This window comes from Hippoglossus hippoglossus, chromosome 1 (assembly GCF_009819705.1).
Source record: "Hippoglossus hippoglossus isolate fHipHip1 chromosome 1, fHipHip1.pri, whole genome shotgun sequence".
Lineage (NCBI taxonomy): Eukaryota > Metazoa > Chordata > Actinopteri > Pleuronectiformes > Pleuronectidae > Hippoglossus > Hippoglossus hippoglossus.
Window position 1 is genome coordinate 10,031,388 of NC_047151.1, and position 12,873 is coordinate 10,044,260.

The following is a 12,873-nucleotide window of genomic DNA, read 5'->3' on the forward strand; positions in this document are numbered from 1 at the left end:
TGTGTATGCGCATGATGGGGTTACAAATAAGACAGGGAACCATATTAATACCTCTGCTGATAAACAGACAGGCTGCAGCTCCCACAAAAACATGGTGGCTCAAGGCAGCAATGGAAAAAGAAGAAAACAGTGAGACTTGACTTCGGCACGGCCCTTGGGAAGACCAGAAACCACACCAGATCAGATCCGATCCGACCAGGCTGAACCTGAAACCTCTGGCATTGATCAGATCAGAACAGAAATCAGACCGCACAACATCAGCTCCTGAAGATACACCACGGTAAACAAGTGAGTGACGGCACAGAGGGGGCGAACCTGGAGTGTGAAAAACTGAAGATATCTGATAGAGACAAAGGACAGCAGTCATGCCGGGCTCAGGAGCAGCAGAGTGAGTGAAACAGCTGCATAATTACAGTATGTGCATGTGTGGGCGCAGTCCATAGGTTAATATACTGTATATATGATTACTCATGCTCATTGGAACATGATACACTAGTTACTGCATGCTAAAGATGATTTATACAACAAACTTAAAAGTAGTTATTAATTAATATAAGGTATTTCCACATATCCACAGACTCATAGTTGCTATGGTCAGATCCAAGAGAGTCTAAATACAGCTCAGTGTCACATGAGGAAATCAGAGCTACGAGTGAAAAGCAGAGTCATAATGTGCCTCTTGTTCTGAAGCCCGAAGGGAGAAGATTTCTCCACCGCCATCCTGAAGCAGAAACACAGGCCCAACAGACTCGTGGTGGATGAAAATGTCAGTGACGACAGCAGCCTTGTCAGCCTGTCACAGGTGTGTATGTGTAAATACAAGTATATTCAAGAACTTTATTGTCACTGTGCAAGCACAACGAAATAGTGTGTCACCCTTAAATCAAATTGTGCCTGATTTACAAAGAAAAGTATATAAAAATAAATATATAAATATAAAAAACTATATAGTAAAAATATAAAAATAAGCAAAAAAAGAACAACATTAAGTTCTTCAATAAAATCTAAATAAATACAAGTCAAGGTACTGAGGATGCAAAAAAACATACAGTATGATTTATAATATAATAAATATGAATATTGCACAACTATACAATGAAATTATTAAAATAAGCAAAGAAGTAAATATAAGTAAACACAAGTCGTGGTAATGAGGTGGCAAAGAGCAAAAAGCATCAGTAAAGTGAAAAAAGCTTAATCAATCAATCAATCAAATTGTATTTGTATAACCCATATTCACTAATCACAATTTGTCTCATTGGGCTTAACAAGCTGTGACATCCTCTGTTCTTAACCCTCGAGAGTAAGGAAAAACTATAAAACAAAACCCCCAATAACAGGAAAAAAACTGTAGAAACCTCAGAGAGAGCCACATGAGAGGGATCCCTCTCCTACAGAACGGACAGAAGTGCAATAGATGCCGCGTGTTGCTGCACACAGCAACAAAATAACAGTATTTACAACATTGATTAGAAGAAACAGTTTGTAACAAGATGTAAAAGTGTGTCAACGTTTAATGTATTTGTACATAAGAACATTAAGTAGATGCTGTCCAGGGTGTGTGATGTCTTTTATGATGTTCTTTGCCCTCCTCCTCTGTGTGTGTGTGTGTGTGTGTGTGTGTGTGTGTGTGTGTGTGTGTGTGTGTGTGTGTGTGTGTGTGTGTGTGTGTGTGTGTGTGTGTGTGTGTGTGTGTGTGTCACCACCAGAACAAGATGGAGGAGCTGCAGCTCTTCAGGGGGGACACAGTGGTGTTGAAGGGGCGGAAACAACGTCAGACCGTGTGCATCGTCCTGAGTGACGACACCTGTGCGGACGAACGGATCCGGCTGAATCGTGTGACGCGCAGCAACCTGCGAGTCCGCCTCGGTGATGTCATCAGGTGGCTGGCACACAGTTTAGTTCAGTTCTTATTTGTCATAATGTTAGTTAACACAAGGTCACCGGTCCAATGAAAAGCGTTGGACGAGGAGAACAGGTCAGCTCAGAAATAAGAAGAAATTAAATATAGCTCAATATAAATGAATCAAATTCAATATTTTATACATTAAGAGTGTGAGGATGCAAGTGACCAAGGGACAAGTGCATGCTCTTTAAGTTTGAGACCAGGACTTAATTTCATGTTTCGATTATTTTAATGCTTTCACTTAAAACCTGAGAACAGACGTTCCACATGTGCACAGAAGCAGTGTGAACATGAGGAGAAGAGCCGAAGCTGTAGTGCATGAAATGTGTCCAAGCAACAAAATATCTGAGTTCAAGTGCACAGTTTGAGCACAAGAAGAGCAAATCCAAACATGCAGAGGCTGTTTGAGGGCAAGCGCAAGATTTCACGTTCAGATTTTCTAACGCTCTCACTTAAAAAGCCTGCATGTGCTCACACTCAAACAGCCTCTGCTTGTGCTTGGATTTGCTCTGCTTGTGCTCAAACTGTGCGCTTGAACTCAGATATTTTGTTGCCTGGACAGATCTCCTGCGCTCCAGCTTTAGTGAGAGCAATACAAAATCTGAATGTGAAATCAATAAGATTTGCTGTTAAACTGAAAGCCTGGGGTACCTGCTAATGTGTATGTGTGTGTGTTATCACAGTATCCATGCCTGCAGTGACATCAAGTATGGCAAAAAGATCCACGTCCTCCCGATAGACGATACCATCGAGGGCCTGACTGGGAGCCTCTTCGATGTTTTCCTCAAACCATACTTCCTGGAAGCTTACCGGCCCGTACACAACGGTACCACTACACCTCCGCCGTCGACAACCAAAATCATCACAGAAACAAAAGCCCCGAACAAGTTCAAATGACTCTGTGTGTCGTCACTTGTCGTCTGTGCCGTCAGGTGACATCTTCCTGGTGAGGGGCAGCATGCGGGCGGTGGAGTTCAAGGTGGTGGAGACGGACCCCAGTCCTCACTGCATCGTCGCCCCCGACACCGTCATGTACTGTGAGGGAGATCCAATCAAAAGAGAGGTCTGTGGGAGCTTAATGAGTCAGTCACACAGTGTGTGTTAACATTCTTGCAACACTTTGTGGAAGGACTAGAAAAAACTGTCTGTTACCTATATATTATGTTCGCTGAGACATGGAACAAACAAAAAAGTCAAAATACACTTCAAATAATACATTTTTCTCAAAGTTGATTATAGTCAATTTAGGTCATTCTTATCTCACTGACGTTTGATGATTTTTCCAGTATGTTTGGGTTTTGGTTAGCTGCTTTCGATGCAATAAACCACCGAACACAACAGTGTTCATATCTGGGATATTCTGGCTTGGGAGGAATTGAAGACGTGTCGTCCTTCTTTATCTACAGTCTATGGAGACAGTTCACATGATCTGAGTTTTGCATTCTGTGACAGGACGAGGAGGAGAACCTCAATGACATCGGCTATGACGACATTGGGGGCTGTCGGAAGCAGCTGGCCCAGATTAAAGAGATGGTTGAACTTCCTCTCAGGCACCCGGGTCTCTTCAAGGCAATAGGAGTTAAGGTGTCACTTGCACACACACACACACACACACACACACACACACACACACACATAAACCAGCTTCTTCCTATTCGAACATTCGATATTTGTCCTCCCTCGACTCAGTGTGTTTGTCCCTCCTCTCTGTCAGCCCCCCAGGGGCATCCTGCTGTACGGCCCTGCAGGAACAGGGAAGACCCTGGTGGCCCGAGCCGTAGCCAATGAAACTGGGGCCTTCTTCTTCCTCATTAATGGTGAGACTTTCTTTACAGTGACACAGTCAGACCATTTGTACCAGTGAGATGAAGAAATATCGTGATCCTGCTCTTGCAAAGTGAAAACAAATTATAATAAGGTCTTCACAGTTGTTTGAATCAGATTGGAACTTCTAATCTATGCACTATTTTTCATATTAATGGCTCTGTGTTGGAGAAAAAGTGTTTTGTAATCCAAAATAATGTTCACATTATTCTGTGGCAAGGTCCTGAGATCATGAGCAAGCTGGCAGGAGAGTCCGAGAGCAACCTGAGAAAGGCGTTTGAGGAGGCAGAGAAAAATGCTCCAGCCATCATCTTTATTGATGAGCTGGATGCAATCGCTCCCAAGAGAGAGAAGGTAAACAAAAACAAGTTAGGAGGCTTTTTATGTTGTATCACATCAGAGTATTTGCAGAAACTATGTGTCACATTAGGCGCATTTTATGTTTCATGTAAGAAAATAGACAATGACAACTGTTTGTGTGTGTGTGTGTGTGTGTGTGTGTGTGTGTGTGTGTGTGTGTGTGTGTGTGTGTGTGTGTGTGTGTGTGTGTGTGTGTGTGTGTGTGTGTGTGTGTGTGTGTAGACCCATGGTGAGGTGGAGAGGCGTATAGTGTCCCAGCTCCTGACCCTGATGGATGGCCTGAAGCAAAGAGCTCACGTGGTTGTCATGGCAGCAACAAACCGACCGAACAGCGTGGACCCTGCTCTGAGACGCTTTGGTCAGGACACACACACACACACACACACACACACACACACACACACACACACACACACACACACACACACACACACACACACACACACACACACACACACACACACACACACACACATACACACACACACACACACACACACACAAAATCACATTTACAAATAAGGTGATATCTCTCTCCAGGCAGGTTCGACCGGGAAATTGACATCGGGATTCCAGATCCTACCGGCAGACTGGAGATCCTGCAGATTCACACCAAGAACATGAAACTGTCTGATGACATCGACATTGAGAAGGTGAGAGAGTGCAGTGCAGCTGATTAACAAATGATGACAACTCTGAGAAGTAAACTATTTCGATCATCAGCTAACTTTTTAAGTCAGTTTTTCAAGCAGCGTTTTAATTCTGTGGATTTTCTTTGGTTTTATGTGACAGTAAACTGAATATATTTGAGAATGTGTGTCTGTGAATTTCAAATGCATATCATTCAGTGAGGGGTTATTTATTGAATGTCCTCAGGATGGACATTTGCAATCAGACTCTCGTTTGATGACTATGCACCTTTATGAGAAGATTTTAATTTCTGTATCTGTGAAGGTTCAAGGTCATCCAGGTCATGATATCTTCAGGAGTTGTACAAGTGCTGAAGTGCTTGTGTTTGTAGTTTATTCTTCAGTCAGTTAAAGTTGAAGAGGCCTGTCTCCAAGAAACACTAGCAAGTCCACTTGGCTTAAAATACATACACTTGGACAACTCCTGAAGTTTTATTTCAGCTTTTTTGTGTAATTTTGTTCACTGTGTAGAGATTACAGTGGTGCAAGTAAGTTTTAAATTAGGATTTTCTTTCCCAAGTGAACAAAATCAAATCAAATTATTTATTTTGCAGGAGACATTCCCCATCCTTCTTAAATGTACAATAAAATCCAGTGGATTTCTGTAACTTTTACATGATTAGATGTTAAGTGTTAAAATTTTAATAAAACTGTGATGCGAAAAGACTAGATTTAATTATTTGTAACATGAATATGACAAACTGATGAATTAATAATCAAACTGAAAAACATCGAAAAAAGTATCTCATTTCTGTGCAATGGGTGAAAATAATGCTACACACTGCAAATACACCACCATCAATTCTTATATGGGGGTGTGCCATTTGTTCGAGGATATTAATACGCCTGAGCTGATCAACATATTTCAGATCGCCAGAGAGACCCACGGACATGTGGGCGCCGACCTGGCTGCGCTGTGCTCAGAAGCTGCTCTGCAAGCCATCCGCAAGAAGTTGACTCTCATAGACCTGGAGGATGAATCCATCGATGCTGACCTGCTCAACTCACTGGCCGTCACCATGGATGACTTCCAGGTACACACACAAACACGTAATCACACAATAAAAGCCACACATTAATGTTTGCTAATGAGTGAGATGCATCACATACCGTCCCTCCGTCAGTGGGCGCTGAGTCAGAGCAACCCATCGGCTCTGAGAGAGACTGTTGCAGAGGTGCCTCAGGTCAACTGGGCGGACATCGGAGGACTGGAAGAGGTCAAGAGAGAGCTACAAGAGCTCGTTCAGGTGAAGAAACACTCGCACACTCACAACAGCAGACACTGCTCATACCTTTGAATAATTAACAATCAACAATCATTCAATCTTCATCCTGCCCTCCTGCCCTCCTCAGTACCCAGTCGAGTATCCAGACAAGTTCCTGAAGTTCGGGATGACGCCGTCTCGTGGTGTGTTGTTCTACGGTCCTCCGGGCTGCGGGAAAACCCTCCTTGCCAAGGCTATTGCCAATGAGTGCCAGGCAAACTTTATCTCCATAAAAGGCCCTGAGATGCTCACCATGTGGTTTGGAGAATCAGAGGCCAATGTCAGAGACGTTTTTGATAAGGTAAGAGGAAAAGTAAACGGTAATATTGGAAGGAAACACAACCCAGACTTTTTGAGTAGATCATAGTGTTTGATCAACTCTCAACTCTGCTGTGTTTCCCACTGTAACTTATCTGACCTCTGACCTCTGACCTCCTCTCTGCCTCCAGGCCAGACAGGCGGCCCCCTGCATCTTGTTCTTTGACGAGTTAGACTCCATTGCCAAATCCAGAGGAGGCGGTGGGGGGGACGCAAGCGGTGCCGCCGACAGAGTCATCAATCAGATCCTCACAGAGATGGACGGCATGTCCGACAAAAAGAACGTTTTCATCATTGGTGCCACAAACAGACCTGACATCATAGACTCGGCCATCCTGCGGCCGGGCCGTTTGGACCAGCTCATCTATATCCCACTCCCAGACAAGCCATCTCGCTCGGCCATCCTGAACGCCAACCTACGCAAATCTCCTATCGCACGAGTCAGTTACACACACATGCAAGGACAAATTTCTTGGTGCAGTGGCTTCCTTATTGATTCAAGATTAAATAGTCAAAACATCACTTTAAGATAATACTAAATATTAAAATTGCATTACATATAGCAACGATGATAACCCTAATCCTCCAAGAACAGAATTTAGCAAGAGGTTCTTATTTTACACTTTTGGTAACTCTTTAGATGATGTGACTCTAAATGTTTTGTGGCTCTATTCTCTCCTAACTGTAGGATGTGGATCTGGCCCTCCTGTCCGACATCACAGACGGCTTCTCTGGAGCGGACCTGACAGAGATCTGCCAGCGAGCTTGCAAGCTGGCCATCCGCGAGGCCATCGAGGCCGAGATCAAGGCAGAGCGTCAGAGGCAGAACAGACCAGGCATCCCCATGGTTAGACGGCTGCTGCGCTGTATTCTTGCTTATTTATAACATATTATACTGTATTAAACAAGGGACACACACACACACACACACACACACACACACACACACACACACACACACACACACACACACACACACACACACACACACACACACACACACACTCACACACATGCTCCACTCCTCAAAGCCGTACCGAGCTGTCTGTGCTCGGTACAGACAGAGATTGTGGAATACAAAAAAGTACCCTAAAGGGCGGCTGTTTGTTCTGTAATGTTCAGCCTTCGGACTGGGAACACACACACACACACACACACACACACACACACACACACACACACACACACACACACACACACACACACACACACACACACACACACACACACACACGCAGTATTATATCCATGTATATTCCTGTGTGCAGGATGAGGACTTTGATCCCGTCCCTGAGATCAGAAAGGACCACTTTGAAGAGGCGATGCGATTTGCCCGTCGCTCTGTCAGTGACAATGACATCCGCAAGTATGAGATGTTTGCTCAAACTCTGCAACAGAGCCGAGGTTTTGGAAACTTCAGGTACACACACGCACACGAAACAAACATACACACATACACATGCTCCACCACACAAGTCAGTACCAGACTGTGCGTGCTCGGTACAGAAAGAAGCCAGGGAAGATAAAAATTTCCCTAAAGGCCGACTGTGTCTTTTGTATGTTCAGCCTTTGGACTGGAAACACTCACACACACACATGAGCACACGCACTAAACACATGGTAAACACATGTTTCACAGCAGAGAATGTAGTTTTAGTGTTTTATGTACTCCTGCACATTCATTTTTCCTCCTCCCAGGTTCCCCTCTGCTACTGGTAATCGGTCTGGAGATCAGGGGTCAGGCTCCGGTTCAGGGAGGCCAAATCTCTACAGAGAAGAAGGCGATGACGATCTCTATTAGTGATAAAAACCCATCATACAGCTGCACAGTGTTTTCCTCCACCACTGCTGTGCCTGGCTTCTCTGCAGGGAGAGAAACAGATGAATGAAGGATGGAAAGAAAAACACTTTTGCAAACAGGAGTAATTACATGAATCAAACAAGAATTCAGATTTGGACTGTCTGGATTTAAATAGGGTTATAAAGATGAGTTTCCAAGTCAAAACCAATAGACCTGATTTGGGCACAGAGAAAAATCAATTAACCACAGGTTGTGTGTATGTGTGAGTTTGAAATGTGATAGATACATTGATTTGCATGCCTTTAGGATTCAACTTATCTTGCAATTCATGGATTAGGTGTTGTTTCATTTAATGATGCAGTTTAAAGCATTCTGAAATGATACTGATGCTGATGGGGAATGTAATGTAAGTGTTTCCATTTAGCCGCATTGCTCATTGTCATTTTTTTCTTCTTGTTTCAGAAAACTTGAATAGAAGCTATATTTGATGTTTTAAGTGTGAACATTATGAACCCTGTACTTTTCCTAATATAACAAGTCAAAATGTCGACTTTGAAAAGGGTCTGTTAGATCGACCTACGTGTATTTAGGATGATGCACCACTGAAAATACAATGTGAACTGAAATAGGAATAAAATAAGAAAGATCTGACACAACACACAGCTCCTCAGGGCTTTATGACATTTTAAAGAGTCAGGTCATGCAAAGTACATAAAATATATTTCCCCCACATTTCTTTTTTAGTTTCTAGTGATGTAAATAGTTTTATTGCAAATAGTATTACGTACCAATATACTCTAATACAATTAATGTAAATAGAACTTTCAGGCCCAGATTATATATCTATATTTGAGAAATCTGAAAGAGATTTGTATTTCTGGAAGTGTCTAAGAGTCTGTCAGTATTTCTGAACGCTCAATCCTCTTCAGTATCTCTATACACTCAACAACAATTTTTAGCTTTTCTCTACATGATATATTCACACAACCCCACTGATATACAGTGAATATGAAGCCTTTAGGTCCACCTGGTGCAGTTTCCCTCTTTACAATACAGCCTGTGTTGCAAAAAGTGAATACTTGGCTGAAGTTTAATGTTTATTACCTCAGCGAAAGAAGTTATGATTTCATCTGCTCTCTGTTTATTATTAAGCAGGATTACGCAAATACTGCTGGACGGATTACCACGAAACTTGGTGGAAGGATGCGATGTGGGTCAGTGAAGAAGCCAGTAGATTTTGGTGCAGATCAGGATCAGGGGGTGGATCCAGGAATCTTGTTTCACCCTCATGAGCATTGCGAAATGGTGCTTTCTTTTGAAATTTTTTACAATTCTCCTGGGTAATAGTTAATGGATCTAGATGAAAAAAATAAAGCATATTAAGGGAACTGATATCTATGAGTGTGTGTAATTCGGTGTGGTACTGATGATGGACCTATGACTGAGAAATAAAGCTAAAGCTCAATACAATTTACATGGTTTACACTCTAGACTGAATATCTTTATTTACTGTGTATGTACTAGTGTCGGCACTATGTGAGTCTATAGCTGAATCGATCATTTGTCATTATCCATAAACATAGACTGTATACAAATACCTTTATATTATATCATATACAGTCTTTTTACCTTATACGTTTATATCTTTATATACAGTCTTTATACCTTTGCATCTTTATATACAATCATTATACCTTTGTATCTTTATATACAGTCTGTATACCATTGTATCTTTACATAAAGTATTTATAATGATAATAATCATAAAAATAATAATAATCTTTATTTATAGAGCACTTTTCAAAACACATTTACAAAGGCAGCAAGTTAAAAACAGACAGGTCATAAAACATCAGGTTTAGAAGAAAACAGGTAAAATAAATTACTGTATAAATACCAGTGCCGTGTGAAATGCTCAATGAAATATATTAAAAGACAGTTATAAAGAAAGTTAAGACTCAGGTAGTTTAGCCGGGCCTCTGGAACAGACAAGAGACGTACTGGTGTGTATGATTCTAAAAGGTCAGCTATGTAGCAGGGAGCGAGGCCATGAAGGGCCTTAAAAGTGATCAGTAAAATCTTAAAATCAATTCTAAAACATACAGGGAGCCAGTGTAAAGTCGCTACAACAGGAGTGATGTGATCATGTTTCTTAGTTCTGGTTAAAAGCCTGGCAGCTGAGTTCTTGAAAGGCTGGAGCTGATCAATAGATTTTTGGCTCAGGCAGGTAAAAAGGCTGTTACAATAATCCAAAGGATTGTATTTTAAAAATATTTCTCAGGTGATACAAACAGGATTGCACAAGCTTAGTGGTGTGCAGCTCTTTATACCTTTGTATCTGTATATACAGTCTTTATACCTTTGTATGTTTGTATAGAGTCTTTATAACTTTGTATCTTTATATACAGTATTTTTACTTTTATATCTTTAAACATAGTCAACGACACCAGCCATGGGCCAGCGGAACCTTTGTCATTTGTCCGACTCCAGAGGGAAGCTGTTTCTCTGAAGCACCTCTCAGCTGTTTATTTCCGGTGTAGGGCGGAAGTTGGGAGCAAGGGGCTTGTGGAGGTGACCGAATGGCAGACAGCTGAAACACTTTGTTAAATGTTAGCTTAGCACCGAACAGGGACAGACCAAACACTCACATTTGACCGTATCTTGTGTGAAACATCGCCGGTGCCAATAATGGGAGCTCACCTGGCCAGACGGTACGTCACCGAGACGGACACCGAGCCGGACCCGGCGAAGAAGTACGACTTCGACCCGCAGCTCGGCTTCGATGAGCGGAAAGAGAGAGGTCTGTCATTGGGGTCCAGCTCAGAGTTTCTTCTACCTCCATCTTGTAACGTTACAGTAACCTGGCTCACTGTTTAGGTCATTATTAGCCAAGCTAGTTTAGCTCATTACACGTTAACCCGAGCTAGCTGGGTGCTAGTTAGCAGCTAACTGGTGTTGGAGAAGTGTGTTCAACCTGTTTTGTGTATTTACCTTAATCCGATTTCAACCCTTCAGCCCGACACATTTATATAAAAGATGAATCCAATCCTAAAGTCCATGTTAATGTTATTGGGTAACTGGCTCCATATCTGTGGATTTTGTTGCCTGTAGTTTGATAAGAGCCCCAAGACATGAGAGACATGCTAATGACAAGTTATGGATCTTTCACAAATCAGAAACTATTTTTCATATGTGCATATATAAATGTTGAGCTTACAGTCCCAGTTATTTCATAGCACAGAGTTAAAGGTTCAGTGTGTGAGATTTAGGTGAAAGGGATCTATTGGCAGAAATTGAATATAAAATAATACTAGTGATGTTTTCACCTGTGTTTCATCTAATTTGTACAAATTGTTGTTTTCTTTACCCTAGAATGAGCCCTTTTATATTTAAATACTTTATATTAAATAAGGAGTGGGTCCTCTCTACGGAGGTCGCCATTTTTTTCACAGTTTTCCAAACTGGACTAAACACCTTTCAAGTTTTATGCCGACTGACAGCTACCACAGGTTCTCTGTCATGTTTGGAAGGGGAGAGTGAGGTGAGGGGTATTTAGCTGCAACATGAAACTTCACCACTAAATGTCACTAAATTCCACACACTGAACCTTTAAGGTGAAATCTGACATATATGATAATATTATCACCCAACACAATTAGTTGTAGAGGTTTTACACTAAACGGACTGTTCTCAGTCAATCCTTTAGACTCACAACCACCCAGTTAGTCACTTCAGGGACTTGTACACTGAATAATGACTGAAAGTAAATGTTTATCCTTTTGCCAGAAATGCTAGCGAGCCAGGAGCAGATGAACTTGGCCCAGCTGCCTCTGGAGCAGAGGGACTACTGTGCCCATCATCTCCTGAAACTGATGAAGTGCAAGAGAGACAACTGGCCCAACTTCGTGGCCTGTCAGCACGAGAGGCATGACTGGGATTCCTGTGAACACCAGGAGTAAGTATTTACAGTAGAAACATTTCTAGGTTGGGTTTCCTTAGAATTTGTCAGTATGATGAAGCTGTTTTTTACGCTCAAGATGCCAAAACTCATACCACAGGGTCTACTTATTAGCTTTTCCCAGAGCCTTTGATCATACCACACATTTTCTTTCACCAAGTGTAGGCTACAAAGTTTGGTTGGTTTTGTAGAAATTCAGATTTCTATTTTTCTGAGCACCTAAAAAAACGACCAGTCCAAAAAGACCTGGTCTCTTTACAGCTGTAAAAACTTTCCTCTTTGGAAATAGGAATCAAACTTAAACCAAAACTGTAATTTCTAAAAAAAAATAATTAAAAGTCTGACATTAAATCAGCAGTAACTCGCACTTATAAGAACTTTAATCCCGTCTAACAGCTTGACTTAATCCGATGTGATGATGTACACTCACCTTTGCCACTGACCATGTTCCCTGTGTTTTTCTGCCTAAAGCTATGTGATGCGTATGAAGGAGTACGAGAGGGAGAGGAGGCTCCAGCTGAGGAAGAAGAGAGTCGAGGCCCAGGCTGAAGCCGCATAATCAGTACATCCTCCAATTCTTCTTTGTATATACGCTGTTCACAATAAACAAAACTGATTAATCTTCACCACCTGTGGTCTGAATACTGTGGAAACATCCAGTAATGACATCAAAACACTTGTTCGAAAGGCAAGAGGAGGATCTTTGGTTGTACAAAGGGAAAGAGATTTTAAATTCATTATTTCTTCCAGGT

The 12,873-nt window shown here is 41.9% G+C and overlaps 2 protein-coding genes and 1 long non-coding RNA gene across 4 annotated transcripts; 2 read left to right on the forward strand and 1 right to left on the reverse strand.

Moving 5' to 3' along the window:
• On the forward strand, positions 1–8,411 carry zgc:136908 (uncharacterized protein LOC563679 homolog). Of its 2 annotated transcripts, none has more exons than XM_034597099.1 (17): positions 1–388; positions 578–802; positions 1,710–1,882; positions 2,590–2,732; positions 2,839–2,969; positions 3,359–3,490; positions 3,621–3,723; positions 3,951–4,084; positions 4,313–4,448; positions 4,631–4,743; positions 5,649–5,813; positions 5,904–6,026; positions 6,133–6,345; positions 6,494–6,802; positions 7,051–7,209; positions 7,631–7,782; positions 8,061–8,411. In XM_034597099.1, the coding sequence occupies exons 3-17, from the start codon at positions 1,716–1,718 to the stop codon at positions 8,161–8,163; spliced, it is 2,283 nt and encodes a 760-aa protein (XP_034452990.1). In that variant the 5' UTR covers positions 1–388; positions 578–802; positions 1,710–1,715; the 3' UTR covers positions 8,164–8,411. The 2 variants fall into 2 exon arrangements, with proteins under 2 accessions (XP_034452990.1, XP_034452989.1); XM_034597098.1 differs by having other exon boundaries at positions 691–802.
• Positions 8,412–8,651: 240 nt separating this feature from the next.
• Positions 8,652–9,647, reverse strand: LOC117769392. The gene is made up of 2 exons (XR_004615212.1): positions 9,243–9,647; positions 8,652–9,021 (listed from the first exon to the last, which is right to left on the reverse strand). It is a non-coding gene; the product is annotated as an uncharacterized LOC117769392 (long non-coding RNA).
• A 1,041-nt stretch (positions 9,648–10,688) lies between these two features.
• ndufb7 (NADH:ubiquinone oxidoreductase subunit B7) lies at positions 10,689–12,747 on the forward strand. Its single transcript, XM_034598177.1, has 3 exons — positions 10,689–10,963; positions 11,950–12,118; positions 12,593–12,747. Exons 1-3 carry the CDS (start codon positions 10,852–10,854, stop codon positions 12,678–12,680), a joined length of 369 nt encoding a protein of 122 aa, XP_034454068.1. The 5' UTR covers positions 10,689–10,851; the 3' UTR covers positions 12,681–12,747.
• Positions 12,748–12,873: the final 126 nt, after the last annotated feature.

Coding starts and splice junctions, on each gene's coding strand:
- ndufb7 (XM_034598177.1), top strand. CDS start 10,852: ATGGGAGCTCACCTGGCCAGACGGTACGTCACCGAGACGGACACCGAG. Junction 10,964..11,949: donor CGATGAGCGGAAAGAGAGAG/GTCTGTCATTGG, acceptor TCCTTTTGCCAG/AAATGCTAGCGAGCCAGGAG. Junction 12,119..12,592: donor GATTCCTGTGAACACCAGGA/GTAAGTATTTAC, acceptor TTCTGCCTAAAG/CTATGTGATGCGTATGAAGG.
- zgc:136908 (XM_034597098.1), top strand. CDS start 366: ATGCCGGGCTCAGGAGCAGCAGA. Junction 1,883..2,589: donor CGCCTCGGTGATGTCATCAG/GTGGCTGGCACA, acceptor GTGTTATCACAG/TATCCATGCCTGCAGTGACA. Junction 4,085..4,312: donor TCGCTCCCAAGAGAGAGAAG/GTAAACAAAAAC, acceptor GTGTGTGTGTAG/ACCCATGGTGAGGTGGAGAG.